The sequence below is a fragment of the Chamaea fasciata genome, unplaced genomic scaffold, assembly GCF_029207755.1.
Source record: "Chamaea fasciata isolate MVZ Bird 193981 ecotype frontalis unplaced genomic scaffold, bChaFas1.0.hap1 SCAF_7, whole genome shotgun sequence".
Classification (NCBI taxonomy): Eukaryota; Metazoa; Chordata; class Aves; order Passeriformes; family Sylviidae; genus Chamaea; species Chamaea fasciata.
Genome location: NW_027094092.1, coordinates 10,896,146 through 10,913,200, shown reverse-complemented (window position 1 = coordinate 10,913,200; position 17,055 = coordinate 10,896,146). Strand labels below are relative to the sequence as shown.

The 17,055-nt window shown below is 36.6% G+C and overlaps 1 protein-coding gene across 2 annotated transcripts in view; it reads right to left on the bottom strand.

Moving 5' to 3' along the window:
- Positions 1-17,055, bottom strand: part of SBF2 (SET binding factor 2) — a 231,367-nt gene that overhangs the window by 12,952 nt on the left and 201,360 nt on the right. Inside the window, exons 30-34 of one of the 2 annotated variants that reach the window (XM_066187541.1) lie at positions 13,933-14,004; positions 11,644-11,828; positions 9,673-9,849; positions 6,700-6,801; positions 5,350-5,535 (exon numbers count right to left, since the gene is read on the bottom strand). In XM_066187541.1, the coding sequence (XP_066043638.1) occupies positions 5,350-5,535; positions 6,700-6,801; positions 9,673-9,849; positions 11,644-11,828; positions 13,933-14,004 (722 nt within the window). The remainder of the gene's footprint in view (positions 1-5,349; positions 5,536-6,699; positions 6,802-9,672; positions 9,850-11,643; positions 11,829-13,932; positions 14,005-17,055) is intronic. The other variant, XM_066187542.1, reaches the window with a different exon arrangement.

Sequence of the window (17,055 nt, the reverse complement as noted above, 5' to 3'; positions counted from 1 at the left end):
AAAATACAACCCAAAATTAAATTAGACTATTAAAAAACCCCCCCACTGAGGAGGCGTCTTGCTATTATTCTTTTAAAACAGTAAAATCCATGTCACCGCTTAAATTGTTACCCTCATTAGGCTGTGGGTCTGTCTAATTCAGTGAATGTCTCCAAAATGAGTCAGGAGCTGGTATTTATTTAAGAAAGCTATACAAGATTGGCAGAGTACAGCACTGTGAAATGGCTGGTTCATCACAGCTGCTTCTCTTTAACATTATCATAAAGAGGCTGGTGTAAGATTTTAAGCATGAAGTTTAATATTCATGGCAAAAAAAATCTAGCATTAGTTACTGATATTGATACTTGATATCCATATAAAATGAAAGATTCTAGAAATCTCACTGAGATAGTGCTCAGAGAAATTTCATATGTTAATTTAAAACTTACTCTTCACATAAGTTTATGACCCATGGTTTTAATTTTCATAATAAACACAGCAATTAACAGAAAATTCCTAATTGCAGTGTAAATAAGTACAGCTTGCAACTGAAAAAGAAACTGGTGACTGAATTTCAGATTTGAAGTAAATCCCACTGTGCTTTGTCTAGCTCCACATCAAACCTGTAATATACCTTCAGTTCTGCAATCGACCCCTGTCTCGTCTTTTGCATTCCCACCACTCATTTTCCTGTTCCATATTTTCTCTCTAATCTCTTATCAGTTTCTCCCTTAACTTGTCAGTTACTCAGTGGGGTTTTTGCAGTACTGATTAGAACTGTTATTAAGATTACTTGAAGCTGCCTACTTTTAGATTTCCACACAGACCAGGTAAATAAAGGGGGGGAAAAAAGTGTTTAGCAAGAAGAGGTTTTCTACTGAACGTACAACAGTGACAGGAAAATCCCTTGAAAGGACGTATAAATACCCACACAGCGCTTCAGACAGAGAATATGTCGTTATTATATCTCAATATTATCTTGATGCAGGGCATTTAAAGTACTAAGATAGTTTAAGATATGTCAGTTCAATATACCAACTCTTATTTAATCCCCATTTTTCCCCTGATACAAATACTACATTCCTGCGCTGATTTGTAAGATTAAAGTTGAGCAATTTATTTTTTCTATAATAAATTCAGGACTTCAGTTTTATAGACAAATTAAATATTTAGCTCTATTTATTAAGAAGAGGCTTTTTTCCATATCTTCTTTAGTACACATTTTCTCCTTGTGTTAGGAGAAGGTTTTTTTAATATATTCTAAGAAGGAAAGGCAACATTCTGCTATTTGACATGAAATATATACAGGGTCTTAACTTCTACTTATGGTCCAACAATTATTTTAATACATGTACGAGTTACAAGAACAAGCTGCTGATAAAATCCTGTTATGGATCGAAACATTGTGGGTGATTCCCTTTCTGAGATTTCTGGATGCAGAAATATTGTAATAACCAGAAGTTATTAAAATATAATTTAATTTAAAGAGAAAACAACTGTAAAACATTTCTCTGATAAGAGGTAAACAATGTAGTAATTGTTGTTGTCTTAATCTCCATAATATATGAACATTTAAAATCTGATTAAACCTGTATGTGCTTCTAGTATTATGATTAGAGAAAATCAGCATTTTGGAGTTCTTTTTAAAATTACCACGCTCCCACTGACCTATCTTCTAAATGTATCTAATAATCTTATAGATCTATCAGCCTTCCTTAGTTTTCTAATACATTTTTGGGTTTTAAATCAATTTTTACCTAGTATGAATGAGGAATGTGGCACTCCAAAGGTCCTGTGCTGGTAATGGCTACGAGGCTATTCCTGCAAACCCTGGAATAACTGAGCACATCTCCCATGGGAGCAGCACTCACCTCCTCTTACACAGGGCACTGTGACAGAGCTCCTCACTGAGCTTGAAAGACGTCAGCTCTAGAAAATCATCCTGTTTTAATTATATTTAATAAATTACCGAATAGATTCAGAAGAAAAATAAGAAAAGCTTCCTCACTGACATCACTTGCATAAACTCAGTCTCCTTAGAAGCAGGGAAAGTATCTGCCAGATGCTGCTATTGTGAAAGACTGATTTTGCATTAATAATTCAGCTGACACCTGGAGATATTGGCATAAACAATGACTTTTTATAGGATGATGCAGTTCTAATTTAGGAATCACTGCTTCATTTGTTTTCTCTGTATCTTTAGTTTAACCCATGACATGTAATGCGTGTACTGGCTCTGGTAGTTTTCTTACTGCACCTAGTATATGGATTCTAAAGGTTGTAAAGACTGTGAAAGGACCAAATGTTTGCTTCCAGTTAATGGATAATTCTTAAAAACTGATCATAATATATTACACTTCAGAGTCAGGTTGCAATCTAATTGGATTCTGTAGTTGTGTAACAATTTGCACAGAAGCCAATGAAACTTCATAAAAATTTTCAAGTACAGATGCTGAGAAAACTTACTTTTTATGGTAAATTCATATGAAATTTCAACCTATAATTTGACTTCAAAATCAATTTCCCTAGAAATTACAACCACAGTGTTAGAATTTCATAACTTAATACCATGCCATCATCATGAGTTAGAAGAATAATTGAACTCTAGTTCTAGAAAAGTTACTCAGAATTGCATTTTCCAATGGACTGTAGGTCATGTAGCTTACAGACAAGTCTGCATTGTCTATGTTAGGCTGATTGTGCTTCCCATGCCCTGTCTGGGATGAAGATAAGACTGGGTAAAACAATTATAACCCCTACACGGACCTCTCTTTCCTTATAAGAAGTTACTGTGTCCTTCAGATGGACAAGTTGAACTGCTTCTAATCGTCTTTTCTACCATTTTTCCCAACATTTTGGCTGGGAAAAGCAGGCAGGCTCCCAAGAAGCCCTGAGCTCGGAGACTGGAAGGGTGCTATCTCCACCAGAGCAGCAGTGAATAGCCCCTGATGGGGAGCAGGAGGTGCTTGTCCTGCTGCCGCAGCTGCACCCAGGGCACGTGCACACAGCTTCAGCTCACAAAGCAGAAAATACACTTCTCTCTGGAAAATGTACCTGCTAATAACCTGTAGACTTCATGAGACAGAGTCAGTGACACGCACCAAAGCTGCTACCAGAGGTGAATTACAAAGGTAATGTTCTTGTATTTCCTTGACACATTCACGAGTGCAGCCAGAGGTAAAATTGTACCTGATAGTTGTCAACAGCAAGGATTTATCACACTTTGCATTTCATTCTAACTTTTAAAGGTGGGATGATCATAATCCACTACGCCATGTCCTTTTGTTAAACATAAGTTAAAGAAAAACCAAGAATTCTGCCATGAAGGAAACATGGTCCATTCTATTTCATAACAACAAACCCAAGTCCTTGAATTTATTTTTTAACTTTCTTCTGGCTAACCCATTTGTTTCCAAAATCTGTGTCATCTCTGAATCACTTGAGGAAGAAATACTGCTCGGGTATGTGTGGATAATTTCCTTGGTATGACAACTTTCTAAGATTTATTACAGTAAAACTGAAGCAAAGTGTTTCCAGGGGCAGAAACAGGATGTAGGCTATGTCTACATTAGCAAGCAATCAGAAGTAACCCAGAGTAGACAAACAGACTGAAGCAGCTGCTGCAGAGATCCCTACAGCTGTAATACACATCTGTGGATTTACCTGGACTAGATTTAGTCGAGTGGATGACTCCACTTTACATCGATGAGCCCAATGGTTTTAAGCTAAGTGACAAATTATTGGTGCAAGTTTAAATTCTTCCCCCCAAAAATCCAGTACACATGCACCAGACCAGCACCAAAAAAAATGGTAAGGGAAGATGCTGGAAGGATGCACTTCAAATTTACACTACTGCTTAAAATCAGGGGTAGGTTTACTCCATTCTACTAATGGATGGTGTTATCCAGTCAGCCAATTTAAGCCTAGAGAAGACACCTGAAAGCAGAGAGAACACAGCACCACGACCAAGACAAATTATTAATTTACAGAACTGAATGAACCACCAGGCAGATGGGTTTCAGTATTAGAGCATATGGCAATTTTGTCTTGTTGTAACCATTGCAATCAACAATACGGGTTTTTTTCTACTTCAGAAAAATAACCCTAAGCCTATTGCAAGACAAAGTGTGACACTTGGGCAGATTAACTTATTTGAACGAAAAATGCAGTACTGATCCTTTTTAGAGAAATCTCCCAATTTCAAATAAAAAATAACCTTACGACCGCAACCACTGGGAAATGGATGAAAGGGAAGATGTGACAAATATTTCTAAGGTTTTCGTAAGGGGAATGCTGTAGGAATCAATGCAAATTCCAAGAATATGATTTATTAACTTCCAAGAACAGCAATAATGAGGCTGCTAGGTTTAACATTGGGACACAAACAAAACTGGGGATTTTTTTCCGTAACATGTTTTGCACTCATCTTCTTATGAGCTCATTCATTATCAATCTCACATAGATACATCTGAAGATTGCTTTCCATTGGTTTAGTAAGTTATTTAATTTGTGGAGTTTTCTTCAGGTAGCAGAATAAGACTACTCACAGACTCCTCTTTCAAGCAATTATTCACTATGAATGTGTGTTCCCAGTAAAAAGGCTGGTACTTTAACAGTTATTTTCTGTGATACACAGTCATCCATACATTTTAACGCAGGTTAATAATGCCAAGGAAACGTTCAGCTTTTTCAGCAAGAAAAATCAGAGAAGTGGGAAAAGAAGGATACATGTACAAGAGGAACTATGCAAGAACCCCTCCTACGTTTGCATACACAGAATCTCTGCAAAGAATTTACATTTAGTGGTTCGAGATGAAGGACAGATTTCAGAATCAACCCAAAAAGAGTATAATCATCTTAACCTAATTTCTTCCTACACAACACAATTGTGGGTGTCCATCTTCTTCTGAACATGCGCTAGACATAAAAATCAGAACATCTCAGAACCTCTGGTTTATAGCTGTCATTGTTTCCAGAACTGGTGCAGTACGAGGCCTCTTCAAGGCTCATCATCAGGCACAAGGAATTAAAAACTGCCTAGTCAAGGTACTGGAAATCAGTCCTTTCTTCCTTCTGAATAAAGGACTCTAAAAGCCAGTCATAGCTTAAAAACCTTCTAATTGAAACCTCTACATAAATAACCTTAATAGAGCAATACTCCCAAACCATCCCTCTGAATCTCCTTTGGGTCAGTCTCCTCTAGACAACCATTCCAGTTCTTCTTGAGGTGAAATCCATCCACTTCAATAAAACCTAGGGAATGATTTTACTGGTCTTCTCCCAAACCTGTATCTATAACATCTGAAATATTGGAATATACACATTTCCTCATGAAACCTTCTTGTAAATGTAAGTTAGAGACTGGCTTACCTGATGCACACAGTCTAAGAACTGTAAGAAAACAGGAGCAAATCCACTACCCTGACAGTTGAGGGTCAGATTACTGCGCTGGCTGAATTTGTGACCAAAAGAGAGCCATTCCTTCTCCACCAGCATACGGAAGCCTTCAAGGGTCCTGTAGAAGGGATCACTGAGTAACTGCACCAGAGATACCACCTAGATCACAGGACAGGATATTCTGTGTTACGAGTGACAGAAGTGAGGCGAAACCTTTAGCAAATGAATTTAAGCCTTCCGTAATCTGTTTATTGTTCAAGAAAACAAAATTTTTTGTGTGAATTCAATGACAAGTATTTTATCACATAAATTAAGTACTTTTATGAAGCAAACCAAATAATATTCCACTTGAAAAAGCTGCAGTTATATTGAGACTTTTTGCATCTGTAGAAGTCAAACCTAAGCAGCTACAGACTTGGGAGGTGATTACAATGCTTACCACATTTAAACAATGTTTGAAATAAAACGCTTTCTATAATAAACATTTAAAATATAGTATCTACTACCTCAGCAAAAAAAAAGCATTAAAGAATTGGTCCTGAGGGTGACTTTAGAGCTTTTGCTCCAGCCAACTGCAGCCTGTTTTTATACACAGCATCTCAGGAGACTTTAAAATGCAGCACAGCCTTCTTGCACTTGCAGCTATGTATCTCCCCTCTCTACTCTTCATTGTTTGGCAATGATTCCAATAATTATGGTCACATTCTTCTGTGTGCTTGTTTACCATGTGCTGGCTGCACATGAAGGTTTTATTTACTAGAATCATGGGTATCTGTGTTTCTCTTCTGAATTATGAAGCAGCAGCATGGACACAATGCATCTATTAAGAAAGGCAGCAGATCTTGATTCACCTAATTTACAGTTTGAGGTGATCTGTCCTTGCAGCAGGTGTTACAGGCACTTTGGCACAAATTCAGTTTTCTCCCTGTGAGGTCTCCTAACATTACTTACGGAAATTGAATGGGAGAGAAGAAATTTCTCCTGTGTTTAAAATGTACAGTGTTTAAAATGATAAATGAACAGTTGTGGCAACTTTTACCTTTCATTCTTACACAATAGTCAGGTGCAGGAATGCAGATCTTATATCTAAGCCTTAGAACTGTTAAGACCATCAGAACCTTTGGAATGAATTCATTGTAAGGAACCATGTCATGAAATAAATTGCAAATGAATGCAAGGATTCATGCATTCTGGTTTCTCCTCTACTGCCACAACACAAATTTTTTCATGTCATACCAAATTATCCATCACTTGTGTAAAAAAGTGATTGCCTGGTGTTTTTTCTTAATATTTAACTATTTCAAGGTTTTTATAGCAGCTTACTTGAGCAGTAATATCCCAGCCATCTTCCAAACAAACCATAACGGAAGAACCATTTTCCAGGAGTTCAGAGATGATCACACCCAGTTGCATTATCCTGTGAAGCTATAAAATATTATGAATGAGTAACACACTCTAGATAAATCTTTAGATGATATCAATAAATAGAATATTTTCATATTTAAAAAGGTATTCCTGGATCTACATATAGCACAGAGAAATACATTGATGCAACCAATTGGGCAACAATAATAAGTAACAGTCTAAGGATTTCCATCTGAGCTACAATAAAACTAAGGGAAGTTTTAAAGATAGGAACTTAAAGTATTAAAGCCAATGAGTACTGTAATAAAACAGCTGTCATAAAAAGAAGAATGGGAACAACACAGTTGACAGATTTACTAGAGAGAAATTCCATCCTGGGCTCCACACTAAAATAATTTCCTGTGAAATGTTAAGATTCCATAAAGTCACTAAGTACTTCGATGGGAGAACCCATGCAAGGTATTTACTGGATAATATTACTAATATTCAGTCCCATGGAAGTTGGGAGTTAATGAATTGAACAATAATAACAACAATAGAGAAACAGTTTAGACAGCTGGGCAGATAGGCTAAAATATATCAAAAGAGGACACTTCAATTATTTGCACTTTAATACTCATTACACAGTGATGCTAAAATAAGCAGGTTAAAGAAGTTCAGGTGAATCTGGGCAATTTTATCTCACTATAAGCCTTCACATCATTATTACTAAAAAGAAAAATCTATATGATGATTTTACCATTTTTGTATATTATGAATGCACTCTTGGAAAACAACATAACAGGTAATACATAAACAATTCAGTTTTTTACAGCAGAGTGAAACTGTTCTTTGTGCAGCACTGAACATAATCCAACCAATAGAAGCAACAGGAAAGATAAAAGCCTGAAAGAAGGAAGAAAACAGTACAGGAAAACAAACAAAAGATGGTAAGAATCATATAAGATCATTTATAGAAGGAAAAAAAAGTAAGTTCAGAAAGTACAAAAGGCACAGGAAAGTGAGAACAAAATTCAACTGAAGAAGACAGAAGGAAAAAAGATCAACTAAATAACAATTAAACCCCAGAAAATTCATCCTTATTCATGGCAGTCTGCTTTCTTCCTCTTAAAAAACTGATGAATATTGCTACGGCAATTGTGATAGAATAACCTTGACTCTTCTGAGCATTTACACAGTCATTACTTAGAAAAAAACCCAACCCAAAAAGACTAATTTCCCTGCAACTTTTACAGGAAAGGACTGAAAAGAGAGCCACTTTGAAAACCAAGCTTGTTTATTCTTCTATGCTTTCTTAGGCAGTAGAATAGAAGAAAGACTGTTTTTCCCCATCTTTAATGAGGAAACTGATATGCAATCTGGTTTTACAGATTCACTGTTAAAAATGCAAACCCCTAGTTTTATAATTTGTGTTCAGAAGACAGGGCAGCACTTCAATTTTCTTCTATGCATTCACATTCTTATAAAGAGATAGTCCATACAGTGTTAAAATCAGTCATGTTAAACTTCTATTGCCCAGAAGAGGAAAGCATAATACAATGAAAACATTTCTGAGATGACAGATCTATGCTCTTTTATGGGAATAGTAGAAAATGTGCCCAATCAGTTATGAATTAACTTTATCAGTCATAAATTAGCTTTATCACATAAGTCAGATATGACATGATTTAAACCACAGAAAAGCGGTTTAAATGTAACAAAGCTAGTGTCTGATATTACGTCCTAGTCCTCAGCAGAGTGATGGACTCAAAGCAAAGAATGATCCTCTGAAACAGGCCAAGAGAGAGTAACTCCAGTGTTGTCTGCCCTCCATCCCTGGGCTGCTACGGGGACATGTTTAATTCATCAATTCAATGATGAAATGACATTCGATTAATTTATCCACACTTATGAACTTGCTCAACCACTCTGTGATGGAAAACGTTCACATGATGAGGAAGTCAAGTCTTTTTCATGCTCTCCCAAACTCTGCCCTTCCTGAGAACCTTGGTGGCCAGACCCACCCATGAGCAGCTCCTGTTCTCACCTCAGGGAGGAAGTTAAGCCACTCCTTGCAGCACATTTTGACCAGGAGTGCATTTCCCGATGTGTGGTAACTGACACGTTACTCACAAGTAACATGTGAGTAATTCCACAATTCCTCCTTAAGAAATCAGCATAAGTTTCTATTCTGCTTTCTGTGATTAATTGCATTTGAGAAAAGTATATTCTGCAGTGGATTCCAAACATAACAAGCAGCTGTTAAAACCATTCACTGTAATTAAAGTGGTTTTAGATTTACAAAGAGCTGGCTTTCCCACATTTTTCTTAATTTGAATTTTGCAAAGTTTGCTCCAGTCTTGCCTTTGTTTGGTTAATACTTATGTAAAGGAATCTGAGAAAGGGAAATAAAGGTACAGATTCAGAGAGAAGAGAGTAACACACATAAAATCCTCTCTTCCTCGCAAACACTTCCCCATACCCCACAACAGAAGTTTGCTTGTTTTTTAACTTGTGCATACTAAAATCCAGAGTGGGAACACATAGGAAGAGTCAAATACTGGTTTTAAAATCAAAAACGTCATTTATTGTTCCACATCTCTTTTTCTGATTTTAATATATATATATAAAAATATATAAAATAATTTCAAACAAAGACCATGAATTTATATGGACAGAAAACCCAGTCATCCCTCTTTGTGTGGGTATTCCATATTATAAAACATAAATTTTGTTATAAAAATGCCTCCCATATTTGTAAATGTTATGATGGTATTAAAATAATAGCAATGCTTGTGTAATGCCAGAATAGATAGCATGCAAAGTGCTCACGATGAGCAAAGAAGAACAGCTGGTTAAAACACAATAGTCCTCTGTCAGAAGAGCTTGGAATTTATTTTGTGTGAGCAGTACTGCACATAGATTACCAGAAGTACCTGTCAGATAAATTACCTGTGGGAACCACTCTGACTCCCCAAGTGCCTTGAGGAATGTTGCCTCAGAATCGGTAGGAATAGTGCTGGGAACACAAGCTCTCATCAGCTTTTTAAAGCTCGCCTTTGTCTGTCGGATGTCACTGAATTCAACAGGAACAAATTCACAATTCAAAGCAAAATCAAGTTTGAACCCCTGCATGAAAAGGACAACAGCAGATGGAATTTAAAAGGGAAGCATATTTTTCACTGACAGTCTCCTTAAATCCCAAAGTCTTGCCTGCTTTATTGCTAAGTAATTAATTCCTCATGAAAAATCGGTGTAGTTAAACACCTGCCCAGGATAACAAAAAATATAATAAAAATCCTTGCAAAATGTACCACAATAAAGTACCCAGCTATAACCGTAACAGTAGAACGTACTGCACAGCAGTCATATTTTCAATAATAATTAGAATTATTCTAACAGTTATTGTGGTGAAAAACCAAAGTCGTGACAATCTGTTCAGTTCCTTATACACAACATAGTGTGTATAACTTCCTTCAACAGTTTTAAAGCTAATCAACAATAAACAAATAAAAATGAAAATATCTTTATGTATGACATATGAATAGTGCAGGACACATTTTGAGAGGTCACTAAAGCAGAAAAAAATAGCCCCCACACCCAAAAAGAAGCCCCAAACTGCAAACCAGCTGAGTCATCTGAACAATCCCTGGACATTGAGGGAGTTTTTTGTCTGAAGAACCTCGTTCAGCACAGAGCAGCAGCTGGATGGTTTTCCTAGCAGAATTCCTTATGGTTTATTTAACTTACTGCATTTAGCAATGAGAGAGGAGGACTGAATTAAGAGAACAAGTTAGCTGATTGAAAAAAACCCCACCAAAACCCAATGGATTATGATGAAAAGGATAATATGGAGAACATTATGAGGAGAAACAATTCTCATGTATGAAGAATCACTGAAGATGTTCATGCCAAATTTATTGAGTTTTCTTCAGAAATTCCTTTCATTGAATTAAACTTGGCCTGCAAATAATCTTCATTAAGCTCTTTCATAGAATGCCAAGTGAAAATGTAGGAAAGTGAAAGCCTGGTTTTAATTCTATTTATATTTTGGCATGGTTCAAAAATAAATTCAATAACTCAACAATGGTAAATAATGCATGACAAAAGCAACTGAGGAAAGTAGCACCATTTCCCTAAAATGTTGTATATTTCTGTTTTCCTTATCAACTTATATGACATGATATTCAGCAGAATGAAGTAGTTTCTGCTACACAGATGTAGATGTATGACTGAACTCTTCACTTTTCATTCATCAAGAAATCAAACAAATAGAAACAGTCATAATTAGTGGAATACAGTAATTTAATTTTATGTAATTGATGCATTATTCTGGTACAGCATGTCTCCTCTACCACCTGATAGAAAATAATTTCAGAAAAAAATGAATAGGGGAGTACTTTCCCACTACCAATAATGGGTTTTGGGCCTTTTGCATTTCAAAAAATACCTTAGTGTTTTATGTATGTTCACATTTTGAATAAGAAAGCAGAAAAAAAAGCTGTTTTATGAATCTTTGAATGCAGAGATTAAAAAAAATCTGAAAACATTTTCAGAAAACAAGTAAAACTACTAAGAATTAGAGGATGCCTGTTTTTCAAACAATTGCATCTAAAACATTAAAATCTATCAAATAATAGGTGCAAAACTGTAGACATCACGGTTCTCTTCAGGTAATCAGATCAGGAGTTCTGGGTTGGCCTTATTCTCATCAATTTGGCTTGATGTGAGTTTAGTGCTGCCCACAGTAATGAAGGTTTCCTTCCCTGATAATTGCTTCCCCAGGTAACAACGTTTTGTTTCTGTCATAACATATTTCCATGTTATCGGGAGTATCATTTACTGTTTGTTAAAATATGAGAATAATTAAACTCAACCACATAAAAACTACATTAAACATAAAAAAGAAGAAATTGTCATTACCCGTAACTGAGATTTTTCTCCAAATATATAGAGGGCTGCTTGTCTTCTCAGAAGCTGACTTTGCAGAAAAGAGCTGCTGCTGTAGGGAGGGGTGTTATCTTTCCCTGCAAGTCTTGCACCAACATCAATGAATGGAGTCTGAGTGTTGATAAATCGGTTGCTTGAACGAAGACTCGCCCATACACCTTCGTGAGGATGAAGAATATTTTAAAAACACTCTGTGTGAGGCACTGGGGACCATAATTACTATGACATATGCTTGAACATGTCACATGCATCCCTCACAGGACATAATTAACAGCATGTACTGGAAAGAAATAGATTTGTAACAAAAATTGTCAAAACCATCCCACTGCATTGTTGTTTAAGCTCAGACACTCATCTAACTCTGCAGAGTGTGTTCTACTGTAGAGAAAATAGTTGCTGAGATATCAGTAATAAATCACAACTTGCAAATAGCAATGTTCATGTAAGTGCATGGAAATGAAATTTCTAGAGGGACAGAGATCAGGAAAGTACAGAAATCCCAAAGCCTGCAACAACATGAAGTGCAGTGAGATGTGGAACCACAGACTGCACCTGCAAGCGGCAATTTTGGAATGGCATCACACCAACATCCCAACAGCACTCTGAGTTTGCCACTGTCCACCTTGTTGCTGCAGCTCCATTGGCACTGCCAGGGGAGGAACCTCCTACAGCACACAGACATGCTCTAATCTCATCATGCTTGAACAAGTTTTGGTGATTTTAACATAAGATAAAGTAGCAATAAACCAGATTACCAAGGCCTGTTTAATGCTAGAAGAAAGGACAAGCAGTAAGTATTTTTCTGTTTCTCGTACCTCAGTTAATAACCAGGATTTTGTAAGATTGTTTTTGTGTGTGCAGTGTGAGGCATGTGAAAGGTATTGGATTCTCAGAGTATGAATAGCACTACTTGAAAACCAAATCCCTTAAAGCAGACTAAATTTGGCGTCCAAATGGCAGTGTGAAATTCTTTATCTCAATACGCAGTAAATCAGATTATTACAAGAGACTCTTGTCCATAAATCTGTGAAGCAAGATATCCGAAAGAGGCACCAGAAATACCTCATAGTACTAGAAATTTAGACACTATAGGACCAACACCCACCCCTCTTCAGGAAAATCCAATAATGTGCATAGTTAACATTTCTTGCAGAGAAGAAAAAAGATGCAGATAACAGTAAATTCCACTGAGATAGCTCAACCAGCAAAATAATTTTATTCTATTTTTTAGAAGCAGTATTGAGTTTCTATAAAAAAAATAAATAATTCTGTATGATAACTCTCAACAGAGACTTGTCTGTACAGCTGAGCTTGTCTGCCTGTCTGGCTGCTAGTCTGAGATGTGAGCAGATGAACTGCAGCAACTGAGAATGGCTGGCAAGGAGTTCTGAGTCAGTAACAGCTCTCAAAAGCTCCCACTTCACAGCCAGCCACTTCTATAAAAAACCTCAAGTAGTAAAGGAGTGTGTTTAGTACAAACTTCTATTCCACGTCTCAGCTACTATACGTGAGATAATAAGGAGTTTAGCAGGCAGAAATCACAGCAAACACTTAATAAGAGAAAGAAGTACTCATTCATTTGGTATGAAAAATGCAAGCTCCAACACAGACTGCTGTGCCCAAAGATGAAGTGTACAAAAATACACAGTGACACTTCAGAGCATTTCACAAATGCAACCATCATTGGCACTTGTGGCACATCAAAAGCAACAAAACTGGCTACAAATTCATGCAGATGAACATGGTTACCAGCAAGGACAGCAGTGATTAAAAGGCACAATTATGTTTCTATTGTACGTTTGCCTAGTAGCTTCTTTTTGTTAGCAGTATCTTGCTTTCATTATTTGGCACATGCTGTGTTATTATGACTTTCTGATTTGACAGTAATCAATTTTCCCCTGTTCATTAACATTAATAACAACTATGGAAAGAAATTCATTGACTAGATATATAACAGTGTTTCTTAGCTACTTTACTAAAGCAGTAGGAATACTAAACTCTTGTCCAGAACTGAGTTTTAGCTGTTTAAAATTTTCACACAGAAAATTTTCTACATACTGTGTTACATCACTATCACTGTGCATACATTCAATGGCTGAAAAACCTCCAAAACATAACAAATCCACAACACTGAGCTAAAAACTCCAAAATTTTGTTAATGCAGAAACAAGGCTTTCTGTCAGTATCACTTTAGAAGGAATTAAGACATTGTAGCAGAGGATGGTAGAAAAGAATGGGCTTTCAGGACACAGAATACAGTACCTTGATGGACTCTTTCCTTAGTTGCTGATTTGGAATTGGAATGAGTGAAACATTTATCTCTGTACCCAAGGACTGGCAGATAACAGTTAAGACAGAAGGAGGAGGAATGGAATGCACATTGCAGCGAAACACATTGCAGGAGAGAAGAAAAGGGTTACTTATTAATTTCCAAAGATCTAGTATATATTGCATTTCTTTATAGAACATGATTTATTAGACAGCACAAATCTTAGGCATCACAAGACAAAACATCAATCAAGCCACAAAACCAATATAAAATGGGAAGGAGGTATCCATTTATCAAACAGGAATAATTTCTATTGTCATTGCAATAGCTTCAAACATGTAGCAAAGCCATCATGTGTTTTTCCATAATTATAATACCAAAGGAAATGTAATGATTAAATCATTCTGTTGAAAAATTTATTGAAAGTTTCTATCCAGTGGAAAGTTAGTTCAATTAAAAATCCCAACATTAGTGCTCGTTATAAAAAAATGGTTTAGTGTAGGGACATTAAGTGTAGAATTTGATGGACCTCAAAATTAAAGCAGAATGCAAGATATTAGTTCTTACACCTACAAACATTTTTAAAGGCTTGTGTACAAGTATACAATTTAGAAAACATGCGATATCTATCACAGAAAGAGATCTCTTCTCTTGCAAAAATCATTATTTTCTGTGGGAGCCTTATATGTTTATCAGTGCATGTATCTTTGGCTCAAAATCCACATCAACATAACCGAGTCCATTTAATACAAATATGCTATTAAATAATACTTGAAATGTTCATGTTTCCTGCTTTGAAAATAATTCTCTGAGCTGGGTCTGTATTTTTAAATTAGAAATATCCTAGTATTTCTCCAATAGCAGCAAAACATACTGAGAAAACTTTTTGTTCTGCTAAATTACACAGCAATGCCAGGTAAGAAGTGCTGCTCTGTAGAACCACATTATACTTACAAAGTAATATAAGAGGAAAAGCTATGGCTTTTGAGTGAACTTACAATTCTCATGAAAAATATCAACCAAGAAAAGGTCAGAGAATGAAAATATATTATGAAACATAACTATTTGACCAAATAGTTCAGATCAAAACCAACTTGACTGAGCTTTGGGCAGATGCTTCGTGACAATGTTCCAGATAAAGTAAAAAATCATACTTGACACAGACACAAATATTCAGAACAACTGATGAATGTTCAGAACGGTGACGGTTTTAAAAAACTGAGAAATATGATTCAGGCACTGGAACATATATTCGAACTTATATTTTAAAATGGCATGTATTAAAAATACATTGTCTGGAACAAAAAAAATAGAAAATGTCATTTTCTACTGGTGTATCACAGCTGAACCTGGCTTTTGAGCCTTGGTATGTATGATAATAAACACAAGGAAAGAAAGAGTGGTCCAGAATTCAAACCACAAAAACACTGCTATTGTATTTTGCACAGTGCAGTATATAATCCATAGCTGCTTGCTGCTTCACATATGAAATATATCTAGCTGTGAAGAAGTAGTGAGAAAGTTTGTAATAATGGATTTGAGAAAAATTTTAGAGATTTTATATACTCCGTGTATTTTAGAATTTCTTTTAAAAGAATTATATCAGCTAATCTAAAACCCCTAGTGTTTACTTCTCGCCAGGGAGACATTCCCTTTCTCTGTTCCCTCTTCCCCTGTCAACTTCTCACCTTCCCTAGGGCTCCCACTGTACTTGTCAAACATTCTCATGTTTCAACAAAGTCCTCGTGTATCCTGCTGAACTGTGAACAGACACCTTTCAGATACACAGGGCAGGTGTGGCAGCCATCCAGCAAGACACAAGATAACTTCCTTGCCCTCCTCCTGATTACTGCTGAAATTCAGCCAAGAGATTTCAGTGTCCAATAAAACAGCATGCCTGTGACCCAATACTGCCTTCAGGCTCCTTTTTTCCTCTCTGAGTAGCAACAAACTCATCCTATCACACTTACCACGACCTCTAATCCTAGAAACCAGCAGCAGTTATTTCAGCAATCCCTTCATCTTCAGAAGACAACTTCCACACAGCCAGCAGCGAGCCTTCCCTGACTTATCTGCAGCACCTTCGCTGCCCCTCAGCACTGCTTGGCTGCTGGTGCTTTTGTGCTGGCACAAGGGGCTGGAACACAACCAAACCTCTGCTGCCAGCCACCAGCACTGCCACTGCTCCAGGGCTGTCAGCCTGGGCACGGCACCACTGATCCAGCAACTGCAGCCACTGTTCCCTCCCGCTCTCCCTTAGCCCCAGCTCTCTCGCCCACATCACCAGCTTTATTCATCTCCAGCTACGACACAGTAACAACACAGTGAGCACAGACCATGAACAAGGCTCTTAGATAAGAAATATGCATTCACTATGATTAATGAAAATGCACAGAATTCCCCATTCTTTGGTGGTCCCCACGTCCTCTCCTGCCCTTCCTCTCTTCCCTTCTGCCACAATTCTCACATCACTTTCCTACAAATCTCTGAGCATCTTCTTCCTTTCTCCCTCCCTCTTGTGTTTTTCCTTCTCTCGTTTCCTTAATCCCATTCATCTCTTCTAAAGTTTTTCTCTATAAAGGATTTTTATCCTTCCTTATATAGAGCTGTAGGTTTTGTATCACACAAGAAGATTTAGGTTGGAATGTAAATGTAAAAGGTCGATGTAAATCTAACTAATTTTAGATGAGATATCAAAAGAGAAGAAAAACAACTTTCAGATGCTTAGAAATAATTGTAAAAGGAGCCTTCACGGCTGAAAGGTAGTAAAGCAAATATAAAATGCCCTTTCTTATGGAATAGATTCATCCCTATTTTAACAAACCTATATTTAAGGAATTTGGTACACTAATGTATGTACACGTTGCATATACAAAATCATATTAATTCCATTAGAATAGAAGTGTACAAGTAGATGGAATCCCCCTAAGAGAATGAAATGTTCTTGTAGAAATGACACTGATGGGCTCCTGTAACTAGGAATAACTATTTCCAAAGAACGTACTTTATCTCCCTACCTACTACACCTGGCCACATAACTCCCTACTACTTAGAGTAAAATTATTCACAGATTATTTGCAATGTTATGAAGCATCAGCTAAGCTTCAGACACATAT